Source organism: Cardiocondyla obscurior, linkage group LG15, assembly GCF_019399895.1.
Source record: "Cardiocondyla obscurior isolate alpha-2009 linkage group LG15, Cobs3.1, whole genome shotgun sequence".
Classification (NCBI taxonomy): domain Eukaryota; kingdom Metazoa; phylum Arthropoda; class Insecta; order Hymenoptera; family Formicidae; genus Cardiocondyla; species Cardiocondyla obscurior.
This window is the reverse complement of record NC_091878.1, coordinates 655,232-670,587: the sequence shown is the minus strand read 5'-3', so window position 1 is coordinate 670,587 and position 15,356 is coordinate 655,232. Positions and strand designations below refer to the sequence as shown.

At 34.5% G+C, this 15,356-nt stretch overlaps 5 protein-coding genes across 10 annotated transcripts; 2 read left to right on the top strand and 3 right to left on the bottom strand.

Moving 5' to 3' along the window:
• The first annotated feature begins 2,909 nt into the window (after positions 1–2,909).
• On the top strand, positions 2,910–4,636 carry Elp6 (Elongator complex protein 6). The gene is made up of 2 exons (XM_070667090.1): positions 2,910–3,597; positions 3,692–4,636. Exon 2 carries the CDS (start codon positions 3,698–3,700, stop codon positions 4,523–4,525), a length of 828 nt encoding a protein of 275 aa, XP_070523191.1. The 5' UTR covers positions 2,910–3,597; positions 3,692–3,697; the 3' UTR covers positions 4,526–4,636.
• Positions 4,637–4,734: 98 nt separating this feature from the next.
• Positions 4,735–7,635, bottom strand: Kpc2 (Kip1 ubiquitination-promoting complex subunit 2). Of its 4 annotated transcripts, none has more exons than XM_070667072.1 (9): positions 7,209–7,635; positions 6,868–7,055; positions 6,578–6,774; positions 6,271–6,434; positions 5,946–6,157; positions 5,691–5,866; positions 5,414–5,601; positions 5,186–5,324; positions 4,735–5,111 (listed from the first exon to the last, which is right to left on the bottom strand). In XM_070667072.1, the coding sequence occupies exons 2-9, from the start codon at positions 7,044–7,046 to the stop codon at positions 4,975–4,977; spliced, it is 1,392 nt and encodes a 463-aa protein (XP_070523173.1). In that variant the 5' UTR covers positions 7,047–7,055; positions 7,209–7,635; the 3' UTR covers positions 4,735–4,974. The 4 variants fall into 4 exon arrangements, with proteins under 4 accessions (XP_070523173.1, XP_070523175.1, XP_070523176.1 ...); XM_070667074.1 differs by having other exon boundaries at positions 5,414–5,481; XM_070667075.1 differs by having other exon boundaries at positions 5,414–5,451.
• Positions 7,636–7,714: 79 nt separating this feature from the next.
• LOC139108634 (guanylate kinase) lies at positions 7,715–10,366 on the top strand. 2 transcript variants are annotated; one of them, XM_070667092.1, is made up of 5 exons: positions 7,715–7,873; positions 8,548–8,815; positions 8,881–9,104; positions 9,214–9,324; positions 9,538–10,366. In XM_070667092.1, the coding sequence occupies exons 2-5, from the start codon at positions 8,559–8,561 to the stop codon at positions 9,552–9,554; spliced, it is 609 nt and encodes a 202-aa protein (XP_070523193.1). In that variant the 5' UTR covers positions 7,715–7,873; positions 8,548–8,558; the 3' UTR covers positions 9,555–10,366. The 2 variants fall into 2 exon arrangements, with proteins under 2 accessions (XP_070523193.1, XP_070523192.1); XM_070667091.1 differs by having other exon boundaries at positions 7,766–8,138.
• An 81-nt stretch (positions 10,367–10,447) lies between these two features.
• On the bottom strand, positions 10,448–12,780 carry LOC139108630 (uncharacterized). 2 transcript variants are annotated; one of them, XM_070667082.1, is made up of 4 exons: positions 12,625–12,651; positions 12,486–12,543; positions 12,037–12,086; positions 10,448–11,888 (listed from the first exon to the last, which is right to left on the bottom strand). In XM_070667082.1, the coding sequence occupies exons 3-4, from the start codon at positions 12,045–12,047 to the stop codon at positions 10,871–10,873; spliced, it is 1,029 nt and encodes a 342-aa protein (XP_070523183.1). In that variant the 5' UTR covers positions 12,048–12,086; positions 12,486–12,543; positions 12,625–12,651; the 3' UTR covers positions 10,448–10,870. The 2 variants fall into 2 exon arrangements, with proteins under 2 accessions (XP_070523183.1, XP_070523182.1); XM_070667081.1 differs by lacking the exon at positions 12,037–12,086 and having other exon boundaries at positions 12,625–12,780.
• LOC139108618 (uncharacterized) lies at positions 12,772–15,313 on the bottom strand. Its single transcript, XM_070667061.1, has one exon. It carries the CDS (start codon positions 15,078–15,080, stop codon positions 13,059–13,061), a length of 2,022 nt encoding a protein of 673 aa, XP_070523162.1. The 5' UTR covers positions 15,081–15,313; the 3' UTR covers positions 12,772–13,058.
• Positions 15,314–15,356: the final 43 nt, after the last annotated feature.

Sequence of the window (15,356 nt, the reverse complement as noted above, 5' to 3'; positions counted from 1 at the left end):
AAAAGATTTTGTAATGATTTTATAATTAAATACGCGTAATTGCGGAGCGATTAACGACGCGTCCGCACCCACGAGGCTCCGCAACTAGACCGACCGTCAGAGATTTCGGCGCGTAGAGAGAAAGATTTCGATCGCGAACGAGTATAAATTTATTTAGAATTTTTGTCGATATGTGTATCGGTGAAACGCGCTTTAATGCACGTAGCTATTATGCGATAACTCAATCTCACGTTTCTTGATTAAAACGAACGCCATCGATCGGATCGTTTATTGTTAATGAGCGGATTAAATTTCTACATATCATTTAATTAGCGGGGTTCGTTTTACACCGCGTATGTGAAAATCACTCGCGCGTGCTGGTCACTAAAGCTCTATTTGACTTTACGATATCGCGGATGAGAAGCGGCATGTCTAATTTTTATCCACAATAATCGTCGAAATAATTGAGTGGCTTTTTTGCACGTTATCACTCTCGCTTTCTACGGATTAACTTATTGTAAAACTGCGAACTCTCTTTTTCTTATACCGACAAATGTCTAAATAATTGCCTTTACGAGTATGCTTCGCGGGAAAAAATTGTCCATAGCCGGTTAAATTATTTTCTTTTTTGAATATTAAAACAAACCATGCGCACGCTTTGCATCCGCTATTTTTCAAAAAGTTTGTTGTCAGCGGAATGAACGGCGCCAAAAAAGTGCGCATAACGGTAAAAATAAACGGGTCGCAATACAAAATTTTTCACACTCATTGGACACTCGCGGTATCATCCCCATGCCGACCAATTACAACCCTTCTCTTATCACCTGATAGGTGGGAACGTTTTTTCCCTAGTGCGCCAATTAATTACCCCTCCCAACATAAGTACCGTTATCACGACCGCGCTACCCTCATTTCGCGCCTAAATGTAGTCGGGAACGGATGTGTAAAGGGGGGATAACTGTTCTCTACCGGAGTTCAAGTTTAAGTTCACGGTCACTTCGATGAGTCAGCGCCTTGAGGAGTAATAATTAAATAAAAGTTTCATCGACGATACATCAAGATACATCAAGATACATCAAGATACATCAAGATACATCATATTTCTTTTGTCAAGATCGAGGATTTAACGGAAGCGTCGTGGACTATCCTGCGAGCGATCTAATGCGCGGTGAATATTATGTGAGCGAGTGTGAGTGTGAGTGTACAGTTTTGCGTTTTTGTATATTATACGGGGTGTTGTGTTTAAGTTATTATAAAACAAGGTCGCTTTTCTCGTGATCGGAATATTGTTTCGCGCTCTCGGGTTATAATTCGCGTTTTCAATTTATTTTTTAATTGATCGTTGTACTGCCCAGAGTATTCGTCGGTCCCTCGCGGAGTGTCGTTTTTTGTTTCGTTAGCCGTGACTGATAGTGCGTGCGCTACTGCACGCAATTCGGGAAATTGGCATCTGCTGCTTGAGATTCGCGTTACGCCGGATTGTGCGACGCGTATTTTAGTAGTTTTATAAGTCCTATTCGAACAATTTTTCCTTGTTTTATAATAATTTAAACTAAGTATGAGTGATATTGTAATAAAATGCGCGGTGAATATGAGTCATAGTGTTATGAAGTGCGCGGTGAATATTATGTGAGCGAGTGTGAGTGTGAGCGTACAGTTTTGCGTTTTTGTATATTATACGGGGTGTTGTGTTTAAGTTATTATAAAACAAGGTCGCTTTTCTCGTGATCGGAATATTGTTTCGCGCTCTCGGGTTATAATTCGCGTTTTTAATTTATTTTTTAATTGATCGTTGTACTGCCCGGAGTATTCGTCGGTCCCTCGCGGAGTGTCGTTTTTTGTTTCGTTAGCCGTGACTGATAGTGCGTGCGCTACTGCACGCAATTCGGGAAATTGGCATCTGCTGCTTGAGATTCGCGTTACGCCGGATTGTGCGACGCGTATTTTAGTAGTTTTATAAGTCCTATTCGAACAATTTTTCCTTGTTTTATAATAATTTAAACTAAGTATGAGTGATATTGTAATAAAATGCGCGGTGAATATGAGTCATAGTGTTATGAAGTGCGCGGTGAATATTATGTGAGCGAGTGTGAGTGTGAGCGTACAGTTTTGCGTTTTTGTATATTATACGGGGTGTTGTGTTTAAGTTATTATAAAACAAGGTCGCTTTTCTCGTGATCGGAATATTGTTTCGCGCTCTCGGGTTATAATTCGCGTTTTCAATTTATTTTTTAATTGATCGTTGTACAGCCCGGAGTATTCGTCGGTCCCTCGCGGAGTGTCGTTTTCTGTTTCGTTAGCCGTGACTGATAGTGCGTGCGCTACTGCACGCAATTCGGGAAATTGGCATCTGCTGCTTGAGATTCGCGTTACGCCGGATTGTGCGACGCGTATTTTAGTAGTTTTATAAGTCCTATTCGAACAATTTTTCCTTGTTTTATAATAATTTAAACTAAGTATGAGTGATATTGTAATAAAATGCGCGGTGAATATGAGTCATAGTGTTATGAAGTGCGCGGTGAATATTATGTGAGCGAGTGTGAGTGTGAGCGTACAGTTTTGCGTTTTTGTATATTATACGGGGTGTTGTGTTTAAGTTATTATAAAACAAGGTCGCTTTTCTCGTGATCGGAATATTGTTTCGCGCTCTCGGGTTATAATTCGCGTTTTCAATTTATTTTTAATTGATCGTTGTACAGCCCGGAGTATTCGTCGGTCCCTCGCGGAGTGTCGTTTTCTGTTTCGTTAGCCGTGACTGATAGTGCGTGCGCTACTGCACGCAATTCGGGAAATTGGCATCTGCTGCTTGAGATTCGCGTTACGCCGGATTGTGCGACGCGTATTTTAGTAGTTTTAAAGTCCTATTCGAACAATTTTTCCTTGTTTTATAATAATTTAAACTAGGTATGAGTGATGTGTAGAATGCATCAAAAATTTTTAACCACACCGGTTGTACTTGCAGAAAATATGAAAAGTATATACAACCGACAGTCCGCAGTCTGTTTAAGTGGGACGGAAAATTTTTGCTGCATTGTACATTAAAAATTTATATTACATTATATCTTGAAAATGTCGTACAATACACAATTCGGTGACTCGGATTTCGTACTATTTAAAATTATTTAAGACTCCGCGATGTTACCGAGAAGCGGATCTGCGATATGTGCCGGCGACGCCACGAAAGAACAGGACAGACAGTGTATAGGTCTGGCCTGTTCTTCTATCCGACGGCAGCCGAAACGCTGGCTTCACACAGACGAGCCTCTGTATCTGCATGCGTGGAAGCCGCGATTCCGAGTTGGACTCTGCATCCGAGGCATTAGCAGGCGCTACGGGCACACGCGGACACGGCATTGTGCCTAGTGTGCGTATGTTGCCCGTCTAAAATCTGCGACCACTGCCCCCGAGCTCTGTTTTTTTGTAGAAAGAGAAGTTTCATTGCTTATCGCTCGACGTTTATCGTGTTCAGTGTGGGAGGACCATCACACTTGATCACACACGAAATACATAAGCTGCATAAATATATGCATGTGAAATCTGATTGGTCCATTGGCGTGTGTGATAGGCCTTACGAGTCACATCTTTCTACTACGTTCATATACATATATATATAACTTGGCGAGTTATTAAGTTAAAAGTTTATGGCATTAACATTTCTAATTTTTAAATTATTTTCTGTAAATAATAATGCTTATATGTTTTAATTTTATAGTAAATTATGGCTAGCTCGATGGCAACGGTGAGCAGTATCCTCGGAATCGACAGAATAAACATGGATGGTAAAACAATTTTGATCGAAGAACAACACGGCACCAATGCAAACTTCTTAATTAATGCCATTTTATCACATGGATTGAAGAGAACGAATGCTGCCGTTTGTTTAATTCTTTGTCATAATACTTTTAGTCATTATCACAATATTGGCATGAGACTAGGTTATAATCTTATTAATTTAAAAGAAAAGGGCCAAGTCACTGTTGTCGAGCCAATGAAACTTGTAGCCAGCAATGTTACGGACATATCCAAGAACTTTATAGACGAAACAGAAGTAATCATTCCCTATAGCACTTCTGTAAAACATATGGATATCGTCCATAAGCTGTTTGCACACGTTAAAGAAAAGTATGAAGAAGCAGCAAAATTTACTGAATCTGTTATTATTATTATCGATGATATAAATAATTTTTCTAATCTTGGTCTTGATGTTCGCGATACTATGTATTTTATGAGATGTTTAACATCATTTGTAACGTTACATCCTTCCACACAGCTTTGTATTCTTGCACATAAGTATCAAGAAAGTGTACAAATTTCAAATGCAAATATGATAGTTAATACCTTAAAACATATGGCACATTTATGTGTTACAACACAACCATTTAGAACAGGACATTCCAGCGATACATCTGGTAAATTAACTGTTCATTGGAATACAAATTCCATTAGATCAAAGTATCATTTGATAGAAAAAACAACACATCTATTTAATTTGGTAGATTGGCAAGTGAAAATTTATGCACCTGGTACTATGTCTATTCTGTTCTAAATAATTATAATAATTTTGTCACATTTATTTATATAAAAACCATAAATATTATCTTCGATGTTTTTTATGTATAACATTTATTTATATATAAAAAAATAATTTTTTAAGTAGAATCTGACAATTTTTTATTCTGCTAACCTGTTCCATTTTATAAAAACAAAAATGTCTTTTAAATATAAGAGGCAGCAAGACATTTTGAAACGTGAACATTGCAGTATTCTATTTTTATTATATATTACATCAGAATTTTTATTACTGCTTTGCAGTAAAATTTAATTTTTTATTTTTGCGAAAAAATTCCACATGGTTGTTATGATAATTAGATTTCAATGAAATTGACTGAAACTACAAATAATAAATAAATAATTATTCCAAAGCTCTAAAAAATATTTGCAAATTTATGTAAAATTTTAAATATTTCACAAAGACAATTAAATTTCACTAAAATACTAAGTATAACGATTCATATGAATGGCATGTTTTTCAGTATGATATGTTCTAGATATTTGGCTAAGTACGGGTGAAATTTCAGGATCATTAATCCATACATTTGCCGAAGCCGGCGTTTCTATCATTGACAAATATGCTGAAAATAAAAAAATTAATTTAGAAACATATATAAAGTTTAATTTATTGAATGTCTTCGTAATTTTGTCTTACCAAGCAACATTTTAGGTTTTGTAAGACTAAGCTGAATATGAGGATTATCCATAATTGCTTTATAAATTAGACTATCTGATTCAAGACCCTCGTCTAAATCTTGTAGACTACGTCTTCTTTCGCCCAACAACCATTCACACTGTTGAAAAGTAAAACAATATAAAAATAAATAAAATTATATAAAATATAGATATTTGATACGGAATTTTTTTAATAATTTTAACTTACAGCATTAGCCTGATCATTTCCAGTAATTTTCAGTGCTCCTATAACATTTTTCTCATCAAAGCCCATTTCTACAAGCGATCGCATTGCTTTCTTATTAGGTTTAAAATCCATTTTCTTATATTGTCGAAAACTTTGCAATAACAATTCTATGATATGTACTAAATTTTTTTCTTTTTTATCCTGTATTTCTAAAGTTAATATATTTTTATATATAATAATTGCTTTCAATTTTAATTCTTTCTAAAATAATACACATTTTATCTTTATCAAAAATTACCTGTTTCAAGTTCAAACCATGCATTTTTTAATAATTTTTTCTTAATGCTCATTGATGAACTGGAACTTGCAATATTTGGATCTGTTATTATATCAACAGATAAGAAATCATCATCTTCATCATCTGAATCATCTTGATGTTCTATAAGCCATTCTAAAGCTTCTGTCATGTTTGATCTAAAATAAACGTATTTTTAATATTATTATATATAACTTGCATGTATGTTAAGTATAAAAAATATAGAGTGGTGTTTACCTTCGAAGACATAATGCTTTAAGAACTTTTTTGTGAGGATAACCCATTTCTATAAGAGTTTTTACAACTTTTGGATCATTAACCGGCTTATACCTAGCTTCAAGTTTCTCCTTAATAACGTCAAATAACTTTTCAGCATTGGTGCTGTACATTAAAATTTTTGCAGATGCTTGCACAAGTGTTATTAAAATTTTACGGATTTCATTCTGAAACTAGGAATATTTATAAATAAAATATTGTAATAAATTAATTTAACCAACCAAAGCAATATTTTATACATAGGTTTTTTTTTTCTCTAAACTATATAAAGTATTTATATATTTACATCTGCAGGGCATTCTGTAGATGGCACAGGCTTAGGAACATTTTGTAGACTAGGTAAATCACTTGTAGCTCGAGTTATTGCTTCTAGATTTGGGCCCTTAAGAGCTTCATCTGACAAAGTTTCTTGTACAGAGAACGGTCGTATTTCTACTAGCAATAATTCATCTGCAAAATAAATTATTTGTTATTTAAAAAAAAATATATGTAAGGTATAATGTAATTTGCAATATAAAATTAGAATTGAACAAAATAATTATATTGCTAAATTTATAAATATGTAAAAAATTTAAATAAAAAAAATTAAATACCACATTCATTAATATCCTCATCATCTATATAATCTTCATCTGCAAGCTGTTTAAATTTTGTTGAATGAACTAAACGATAGCATGAAGCAGGTTTGGTTGTATCTTGACCATAGAAATGGATCACTGCTATTTTTTTAATATTTTCTACAGTATAGTGGTTTGGTTTTATTGTAATGCCTAATACATTACCTTCAATGCTGTATGACATAATTTAGTATTCATTAGTATATAGATATAATTAATAGAATTAATTATTAAAATTTTGATAAGCATGCCAATTATAATTTTACCTGATGACATTAATGAAAAAATTTTCAGGTGAAGTAGGTAATGGTGTAAGCATAGTGTTACTGCCTGCTGGATTGCCTGTACTGACAGAAGAAAGGGTCAAGGACTGCTTATTAGCTGTCCTTGAACTCTTTCTGTTATGCCAGGCCTCTAGTATTTGATCACGCATCCATGGGATCATTAAATTTACCTAAAATATATGAAATACTTATTGACATAATCATACAAATAAAATAAATATTTATTTGCAAAGAATATAATTATATATTTGATGTAACAAGATCAAATCATAATTCTTAATAAAATTGAAGAATAATGTTGATAATAAATTATATTTTCTTGCCTTTATATTTTGAAGCTCCTCACATAAATAAATGTTAATTTATTGTTAAATAACAAAACTTGAGAAATTGCTTAGAAAAATTATCCCGAAAAATGCAACAACACATTTTCCGAATGTTACAAAGTTATCGAATTCATTAAAAAAACGACGTATTGATTAACATCTTTCCGGTATGACACTTTGAAATATAACTTTGACAGAAAATAATTCTTACTCCCTTCTTTCACACGAAAATCACAGGTGCAACAATATCAAGATGAAACATGAGATACTATTTTTAACGAAAGGAAAATGGAAACCTAAAGGCCAGAGCACACACTTATGCATAACGCATACTGCGTGTGCATAAGGAATACGATTGGTTCAATTTTATTATGCAGTAAATACGTAAAGCCTATATACGCCAGAGCACACACTTTTGCGTAACGCAGAACGTGTGTGCATAAGAAATACGATTGATTCAATTTCTTATCGGCGAAATTGCCAAAAGGGAAAGGAGATTGAAAGTCAATTGCTGGCGGCGTCATCTACGATCTGTCCTCGACTGAATCAAGCTCGAGCGGAGCTTGAGACGGCTTGGGACTTGGTACGTTTTGTGAGCTCTACTAACCAAGAAGAAAAAGAAGACGCTGGTTGCACGTTAGTGGTTTGGTGCACGCCACACGGTACGACATACGTAGTACGTATGTATGTACATACGTGCTGCGCGACAAGAAACCTTTTGTGAATTTATAATCGAAGTTCCGCCCTGGTTCTTCTGGTACATTATGATTGCGCGTCAATACATAATATTGTGAAATATTGAATGTTCGGATTATTAAGTTTTAATTCGTGTTATCGTTTGTGTTATATTGCATTCTCTACTTAAAAAAAAAAAAAAAAAAGAATATATATATATATACATATATATATATATATTTATATATAAAGGTAATTAATTTAGTACCACATAAACAGTTCTAAATATCTACACTTATTAAATAAAGATAATTTGATTAGGATTTGGTTTGTATTTAATTACTGTGAATTAGATTAATTTATCGAGACTAAAAAAGCAGAAATTGTTAATTCAATATAAGTATAATTAATGCAAAGTGTTCGTTCGGTGTTTGATATGTTGTATCTAAAGATTAGATTGCCTAGATATTTTTTATAATAAAGTTCGATTTTATTCGACAAAATCATCGACACGTGTTCATTTTATTTTATTTTTTTTTTTCGTAAAACTTATGTTACTTTAATTTTTTTACATATAATTTACCATATTTTATAAAAGTACACTTTTCGTATTTATTTTCACTTAAATATAGTAGAAAAAAAATTAATCTATATTTTTCAGGCCATACCAATATGATTCACAAAGGAATACGTCCGTTAGTACTCTGTGGCCCATCTGGCACTGGAAAAAGCACCTTGATAAAACGATTATTTGACGATTTTCCCGATACCTTCAAGTTTTCGGTATCCCATACAACAAGAATGCCACGACCCGGTGAACAAGATGGAATTCACTATTATTTCACAGATAAGGAAAAGATGCAAGAACAAATTAAAAACGGCGAGTTTATAGAGACTGCTACATTTAGTGGAAATCTATATGGAACGAGGTAAAGTATTAAATAACGTTATGCGTAGAAATAAGTATAAAAGATACAACTGAATGCTATTATAGCAAACGAGCGGTTGAAGAGGTACAACGCTTAGGAAAGGTATGTGTGTTAGATATTGATGTGCAAGGCGTGAAGCAAATAAAACGCACCGATCTCAATCCTTTTTACGTATTCGTAAAACCACCGTCGATCGTCGAATTGGAGCGACGATTAAAGGCTAGAAATACGGAGACCGAAGAATCGTTAGAGCGTAGATTGTCCATTGCCAGATCTGAATTAGAATATGGTATGTTCTACATATTTTACAATTAATATCGAAAATTATGCTTTAACACTTTTACATTGTTTCTTGTCAATTAAAAAAAAAAATAAGTATATGCGATACACATTTGTAGGTGAAACGCCCGGTAACTTTGACGTTGTTATAGAAAATGATAATTTGGAAAAAGCATATGAGGTTTTGCGCAGTTTTATACTGTCCAACTATAATTCACATTGCACCACAGGTAAAAAAAATGTCTTTGATTTTTTTACCATGTTATTTTTCTTATCTCGTTAGTGATTAATGTGTTTTACGATATGTTAGAATGTCGTAATTGGTAATTTAATTTATTATAATGATAGGATTTTTTATGATATTTAAAAGTTAATATTTTATACCTTTATAGAATATGTTAATATAAATTATATCTGTATCACATAAAAAATTTTTTTTTTAGATGAAACAACGAGCTAGTCCATTATCGAGACTAAACAGATATATGGATTGTTCTCACGTTTGAACATCATAATCGTATGTTAACGAAACTGTTGCAAATTGTTATTTTAGATCTATACTTGATATGTATTTGATCAACACGAGCATAATTGAAAGATGTATACTTATACGAAACTCCGTAAATTGAAACCGAATCCATTTAAATGAGAATAAGCTAGTAAATTTATATAGATATATCTTTACATTTTCATGTAAAGAAATTTGAGATCCAAAAAAAAATTGGTTGCTTTTGCTATTAATTTTAAAAACGGATTTTTTCCGCTCAGATAAGTTTCCGCTTAATATTCAAAGAGTAACTTAAGGAAATAAACATATGATCGTAGTTGTGGCTGACTGAGACTATTCACCAAAAAAGGTTGTGTTCCAGTAGAGTAGGCTGTCTATTCAGTAGTCGCAGTTTCATTTTTGTACTTCACGATTGATATACATAGAAGCGTCGAAATATAGTTACTTCCGACTTACATCACAAGATATCAAATTTCATACGAGCATTTTACATACATAGAATTAGGGTTACGATAAGATTTATGTAAAACATTCCTTTGTAACATCATCACAATTCATTCGTAAAAGTTTATTAGGATTGTGTTAGTCCATTCCTAAATTAGTATTAAACCCACGCTTATTTCACTATTTGTGTACAAATCCAACGTTTGTAATTATTTGTAACTTGATTAAAAGTTGATAACTTATTATTAGTTATACGTAAGATATATTTATCAAATTCGTGATTAACATTAAAAAAAAAAAAAAAAAATTAAAAAAAAAAATTGAATTGTGAATCAAGTTGTACTAATAATCTGCTGGGATTTAACGATTTCTTGCGTATTAAATAATATTTAGATAGAGAAATTTTTCTCTTACCTAGAAGTAATTAAAGAGATGTGATTAACACAAGATATAATACGAGTTGTAAAGATATAGAAAATATAGCAAGTACGCTATACACTATTATATGTATTAATATTGTCACATGTATATTCCATAATATATATTAAATAAAATAGCTTGAGAAAGTATATGATATCGTATAATTTGTCGATGTCATTTAACACACTTGATGGTTCAATATTTTCTTTTTTTTTTAATTTTATTTTATGTTTTTTATTTTATAGATCACGTAATTTTGAAGACACATTTTCATGTTTCTAAAATCATTGAACCGAGATGGGTGAAGTGAATGAATAGAAATATTAAAAACATAGAAAATAATAAAAATTGATATAAAATTACGATGATATAATTATACACATATAACAAGACATGTTTCGTTCTTACGAGACAGTCGAATTATGAGTTGGTGGTGAACGATGACGATTATTAGAATAATCTCGTTTAGGCCATTTGTCATGATGATGACGCGTTTTATGTCGCGGTAATTTGCTTATTTCGATAGAAGTAACTTTAACATTTTCTTCTACTTGTTTATCCTGATCGTTCGTATTTTTTTCACGAATAAGACTGTGATAAGTCTGTGGTGAAGACGTTTCGGTCATCTTCTCGTTTTGCTCGTCGAGGCGCGGAAACATTGGTCTCTTGAAAAACATATATTTGATTAATTGAGGTCGCGGTTGGAAAATATTTTCTGAAGGTACCAACTCGGAAACGATATCGCTTGGCGATGATGTGTCGACACTAGTTCGTTGCGTTTCGTCGACTTTTGTCATTATGCTTCCATTTGCATCGACTCCCACAAAATATACAGGTCGTTGTTGATCACCATTTTGTATATTCAATTCTCTAGGCAGTCTAGGCGACGACGATTGTTTTGCCGAACCTTCAAGCTCAAGGCTTGCTGGAAATGTATAACTGTCGCCTTCTAGATTTTCGTGAATTTCTCTAGAATTTATTCTTAGCTCGGGCTGATTGAGATATTTTTCAAGAGCGTTCCAATTCTCTAAATCGCGGAAAATTGCTCTTTTAACGAGCTTCGAAATTCCTTCGTAATTTGTAGCTTGCCAGCTTTTATCTGTGTCAGAATCTATTGAATTTTTGTTACGGAAAGGTATGAGTTGTCTCGTAATTGGGTTGATATAATTGCGTCGAAATGCAATCGCTTTCTGTTGTTCTTTTGGTAAAGTTTTCTCGTTATCCACATCTGCAAACGATTCGTTATTCGACTGATCTGCAGTTTCATCCGAATACGCGAAGTGTTTTAAAGGCACCTGAAAACTTGTTTCTAATACTGCATTTTGACCAAAGTAGCCTTTGTTCCGATGAGTGTCTTGGATCTCTGGATAGTATGCTTCGTAGAACACTGGTCCCTTATCCAAGTTATAATTATCTAAATACCTGCATATAATTCAATGCAACGTGTTAAAAAAAACTGAATTACACTACAATTGTTATTAATGCACGTCTAGTTTTCAGAAAGAAGTTTCTATCGTTTAAATAATTCGTCATAGCTAAGTTAAATCCTTCATTATTTAAATTTACTCACTTGATATACATCAAAACCAGTTGATCCGTTTACATTATCCGAACGCGTATCTATGTGGTAAATCGATAAAATGTATCATATCTTTTCAACGAATTCATAAATAATAGGTATATCTTTATTAAATCTTGAAAATTTAATCCATTGTTTTTTGTATAAAAAATAAAACGCTTGTAAAATAAATGATAAAACTGAAGATTAGATAATATGTCGTTTACTATAATGTGGTAATAAAAGAATTTTGCGGTGCATTTAAATAACGAACGTACATTTTATCACATGGATATTTTGCAACATTCAAAATATTAATTTCTTTTGATGTATAACATGAGAAAGAAATTGACATGATTTTTTTACTTCTTATGACTTTTCATCGATTATAATTGTGCGAAAATAGGAGGTGCCTAAAGGTCATGCATTTCTAAAGGCGTGTTAAAAAGAACAATAATCACCTAGACTTCGGATTCCATACGACAGCAGCGGTGTTAGCGACGATTGACGACACATCATCTGCGAAGGAATCAATGATAATATCTTTTTTTTTTCTTTTCTTCAATCTTAATATGATCAAAATACAATTTGCATACATACCTAAATAAATAGCGATTAAAATCGTTGCTAATAATGCATTTCTCCAAGAAGCCATGGCTCTGTAAAGTTGAGCAACGACTTACAACTGAGGTTCTTCTTCTTCATCTGCCTCATCTTCAATAAAAAAAAAGAAAGAGAGAGAGAGAGAGAGAGAGAGAGAGAGAGAGAGAGAGAGAGAGAGAGAGGAAGGGAGGATGGGGGAAAGAAGAAGAAGAAAGAGAAAAGAGGGTATGTGGAAGCGCGCATGTGCGTATTTTCGTAGTATTCCTAAAATAAACTCCGTTTCTCTCTAAAACGTCGCACTTTAGCATAGATTTGTTAGCGCATCGTCAGTCAAACGAAGAAAAAAAAAAAGAAAAAAAGGGAATGCGTTTGAGATGAAGTAAATTGTATATTACGATTTATATTCTCACTAGGAAGATGATAATAAGAATTCATTGATTAAACGAAGACGAGAAAACGAGACGACTTGAAATTTTGGCCAAGTATAATTCCGCGAGAAACACAACGACGCAGGAGAATAAACCGAACGCAAGTCCGATGAAAGTGAAGGAGTAATGCTCCATAGTCAGTCTAATTTTTCTCTCTCTTTTGTCCGCCCTTCGTTTTTGCTCAGCAACGTAGAACGGGTGAGCCATGCGCTCGTACCACAAACGAACGAGACCAGCTTCCTGCATTCGTAGCAGTAATCCGTTGATTCTCTCTCTATATGGCGAGTAAATTCTCATTACGTAGGACAAGAGATAAGTGGTCGGATATTCCTCGACGATGTGAAGTAATTCATTGCCGTCTATGTCGTAGTATTTGGACATGTCGGTCAGTTTGACCGACGCGTAACGACTGATAGCGATTGTTTTCCTATCAAAAGCCACGGCGTCGTAAGTACGCTCTTTAGCGACAAATAGTTGAGTCTTACTATGCAATTTATTATCCAGCGTGGTATTCCCCGTGAACGTGCTCTCTTTCACATTGTAGTACTTGGTAATGAGAGTGAGATTTGACGAAGCGACATCCTCTAAAGTTTTGAGTTCAGGATAATGAAAGGGATCGCTCAAGCTGGACATGAGGCAACTTTGATAGAGCCCGGTAACGATGAGTCCGAAGAAAAGCGTACCGATTAAAAAGGCTCTCTGAGCGGTCGTGGTGGTCGTGCTCGCGCTTCCACTGTTCTCCTTTAATGGATAGCACCAAGTTTCCACGAGGTCGAAACATGACAGGACGTAAGGATGTATACCCGGAAATAAATTTGCGAATCGTCGCCGGTGTGAAGTAGCGAACGAAGACTCGGTTATTCTTTCTAGAGGAATGACAACGGCCTTTCGTTGACGAAATGATACGCTGTAGTACTTGATAAGGAACCATACGATGGACACGAGGATGTTGTACATCGCGAGAGCCACCCACAGATCGGGTGCGAATGACATTATTGGCATGTATGATTTCGGGACGAAACCGGCCGTAGGCGCGATTAAACACAATTTGTCCTCGTAAATGGTTGCCGTAAATTCGTACTTTTCGTACTCTTTATACTGATGAACGAAGAAACTGTTGACGATTAGCTCCGCCTCGCCGTTCTCGATATATTGAAGGGTACGATGAAATGGATCTTCGTAATCTCCGTTAATGGAATTAATCATACGGAAAACGTTAATATGAAATCGAGCTCCCATCGCTCGTTCCAACAACAGCATCGCGTTCGCGTCAACTCCGTTAAACTTCGGTCTTGTCGCGTCCTCGTAGAATGCAATTTCCATCGTTACGGATGGAAAAACGACCACGCGTATGGGATACCCGTTCAAGTTTTCAATATTGACGTACAGCTCGGTGTTATCTTCCCGGCCCGTTAAACAGATCTTATGCACGGCGCCGTATTCATTTCGCCGAATTTTCTCAAATGGCAGATATCTTCTCAAACACCGAAAGTCATCTTTTGTCGAAACAATAACGATTCTGTAGACACCGTACATTTTCCAAACTGTTGGAAAAATTTCCCGTGGCCAAGTCATATTCGGATTAGTGACGATTATTATGTATTGATTAGTAGCTTTCCAGATGTGGCTTTGCTCGTGTACAAACCAATTTAATGTACTCGTATCACCGACAATGAAAATCCATGTAAGGCCAACGTGATTCTGCCACGTGTACATTCGTGAAAAGTCGCTCGTCGTTATTTTATAACTGACGATATATTCGCTCGCCACGTACTTAGATAAAAAGTCTACGAAAATGATCGACGATTCGTCGTCGGAAGAAACGAGAGAAAATATCGACGAATAGAATTTTTCATTTTCCATCTTTCGAACGTAATGCAAAATAATTCTCAAATTTTCACTTTCTGGCAATCTCGGCATATATTTCTTCTGTATAGCGATATCGTTCGCTTTGCTTATTGAAGTCTTGGTTGTTGTTAACATTAACAACGATATTAATAAATAAAACGGTATTGCCGATGACATCACAGTTGGTACAAGTTCTTTCTTTTCAACTATATCGATGCCGACGCGGTTCTGCGAGATTTGCTTCACCAACAGTGATAAACGTCAGTTTTATATAGACACTGATGTATAAACTGTCATGTTACAGTAGATGGAAATCGGCGTGATGCTATGATAAAAGCATCGAGGATTAATATATATACATATATCGCGCCACAAGAGCATCGTTAGCGTCGCTTCGTGTCTTGTGTTTTATTGCATTTTGGCGTGCTTGTCCGACTGTGTCACATACATGTA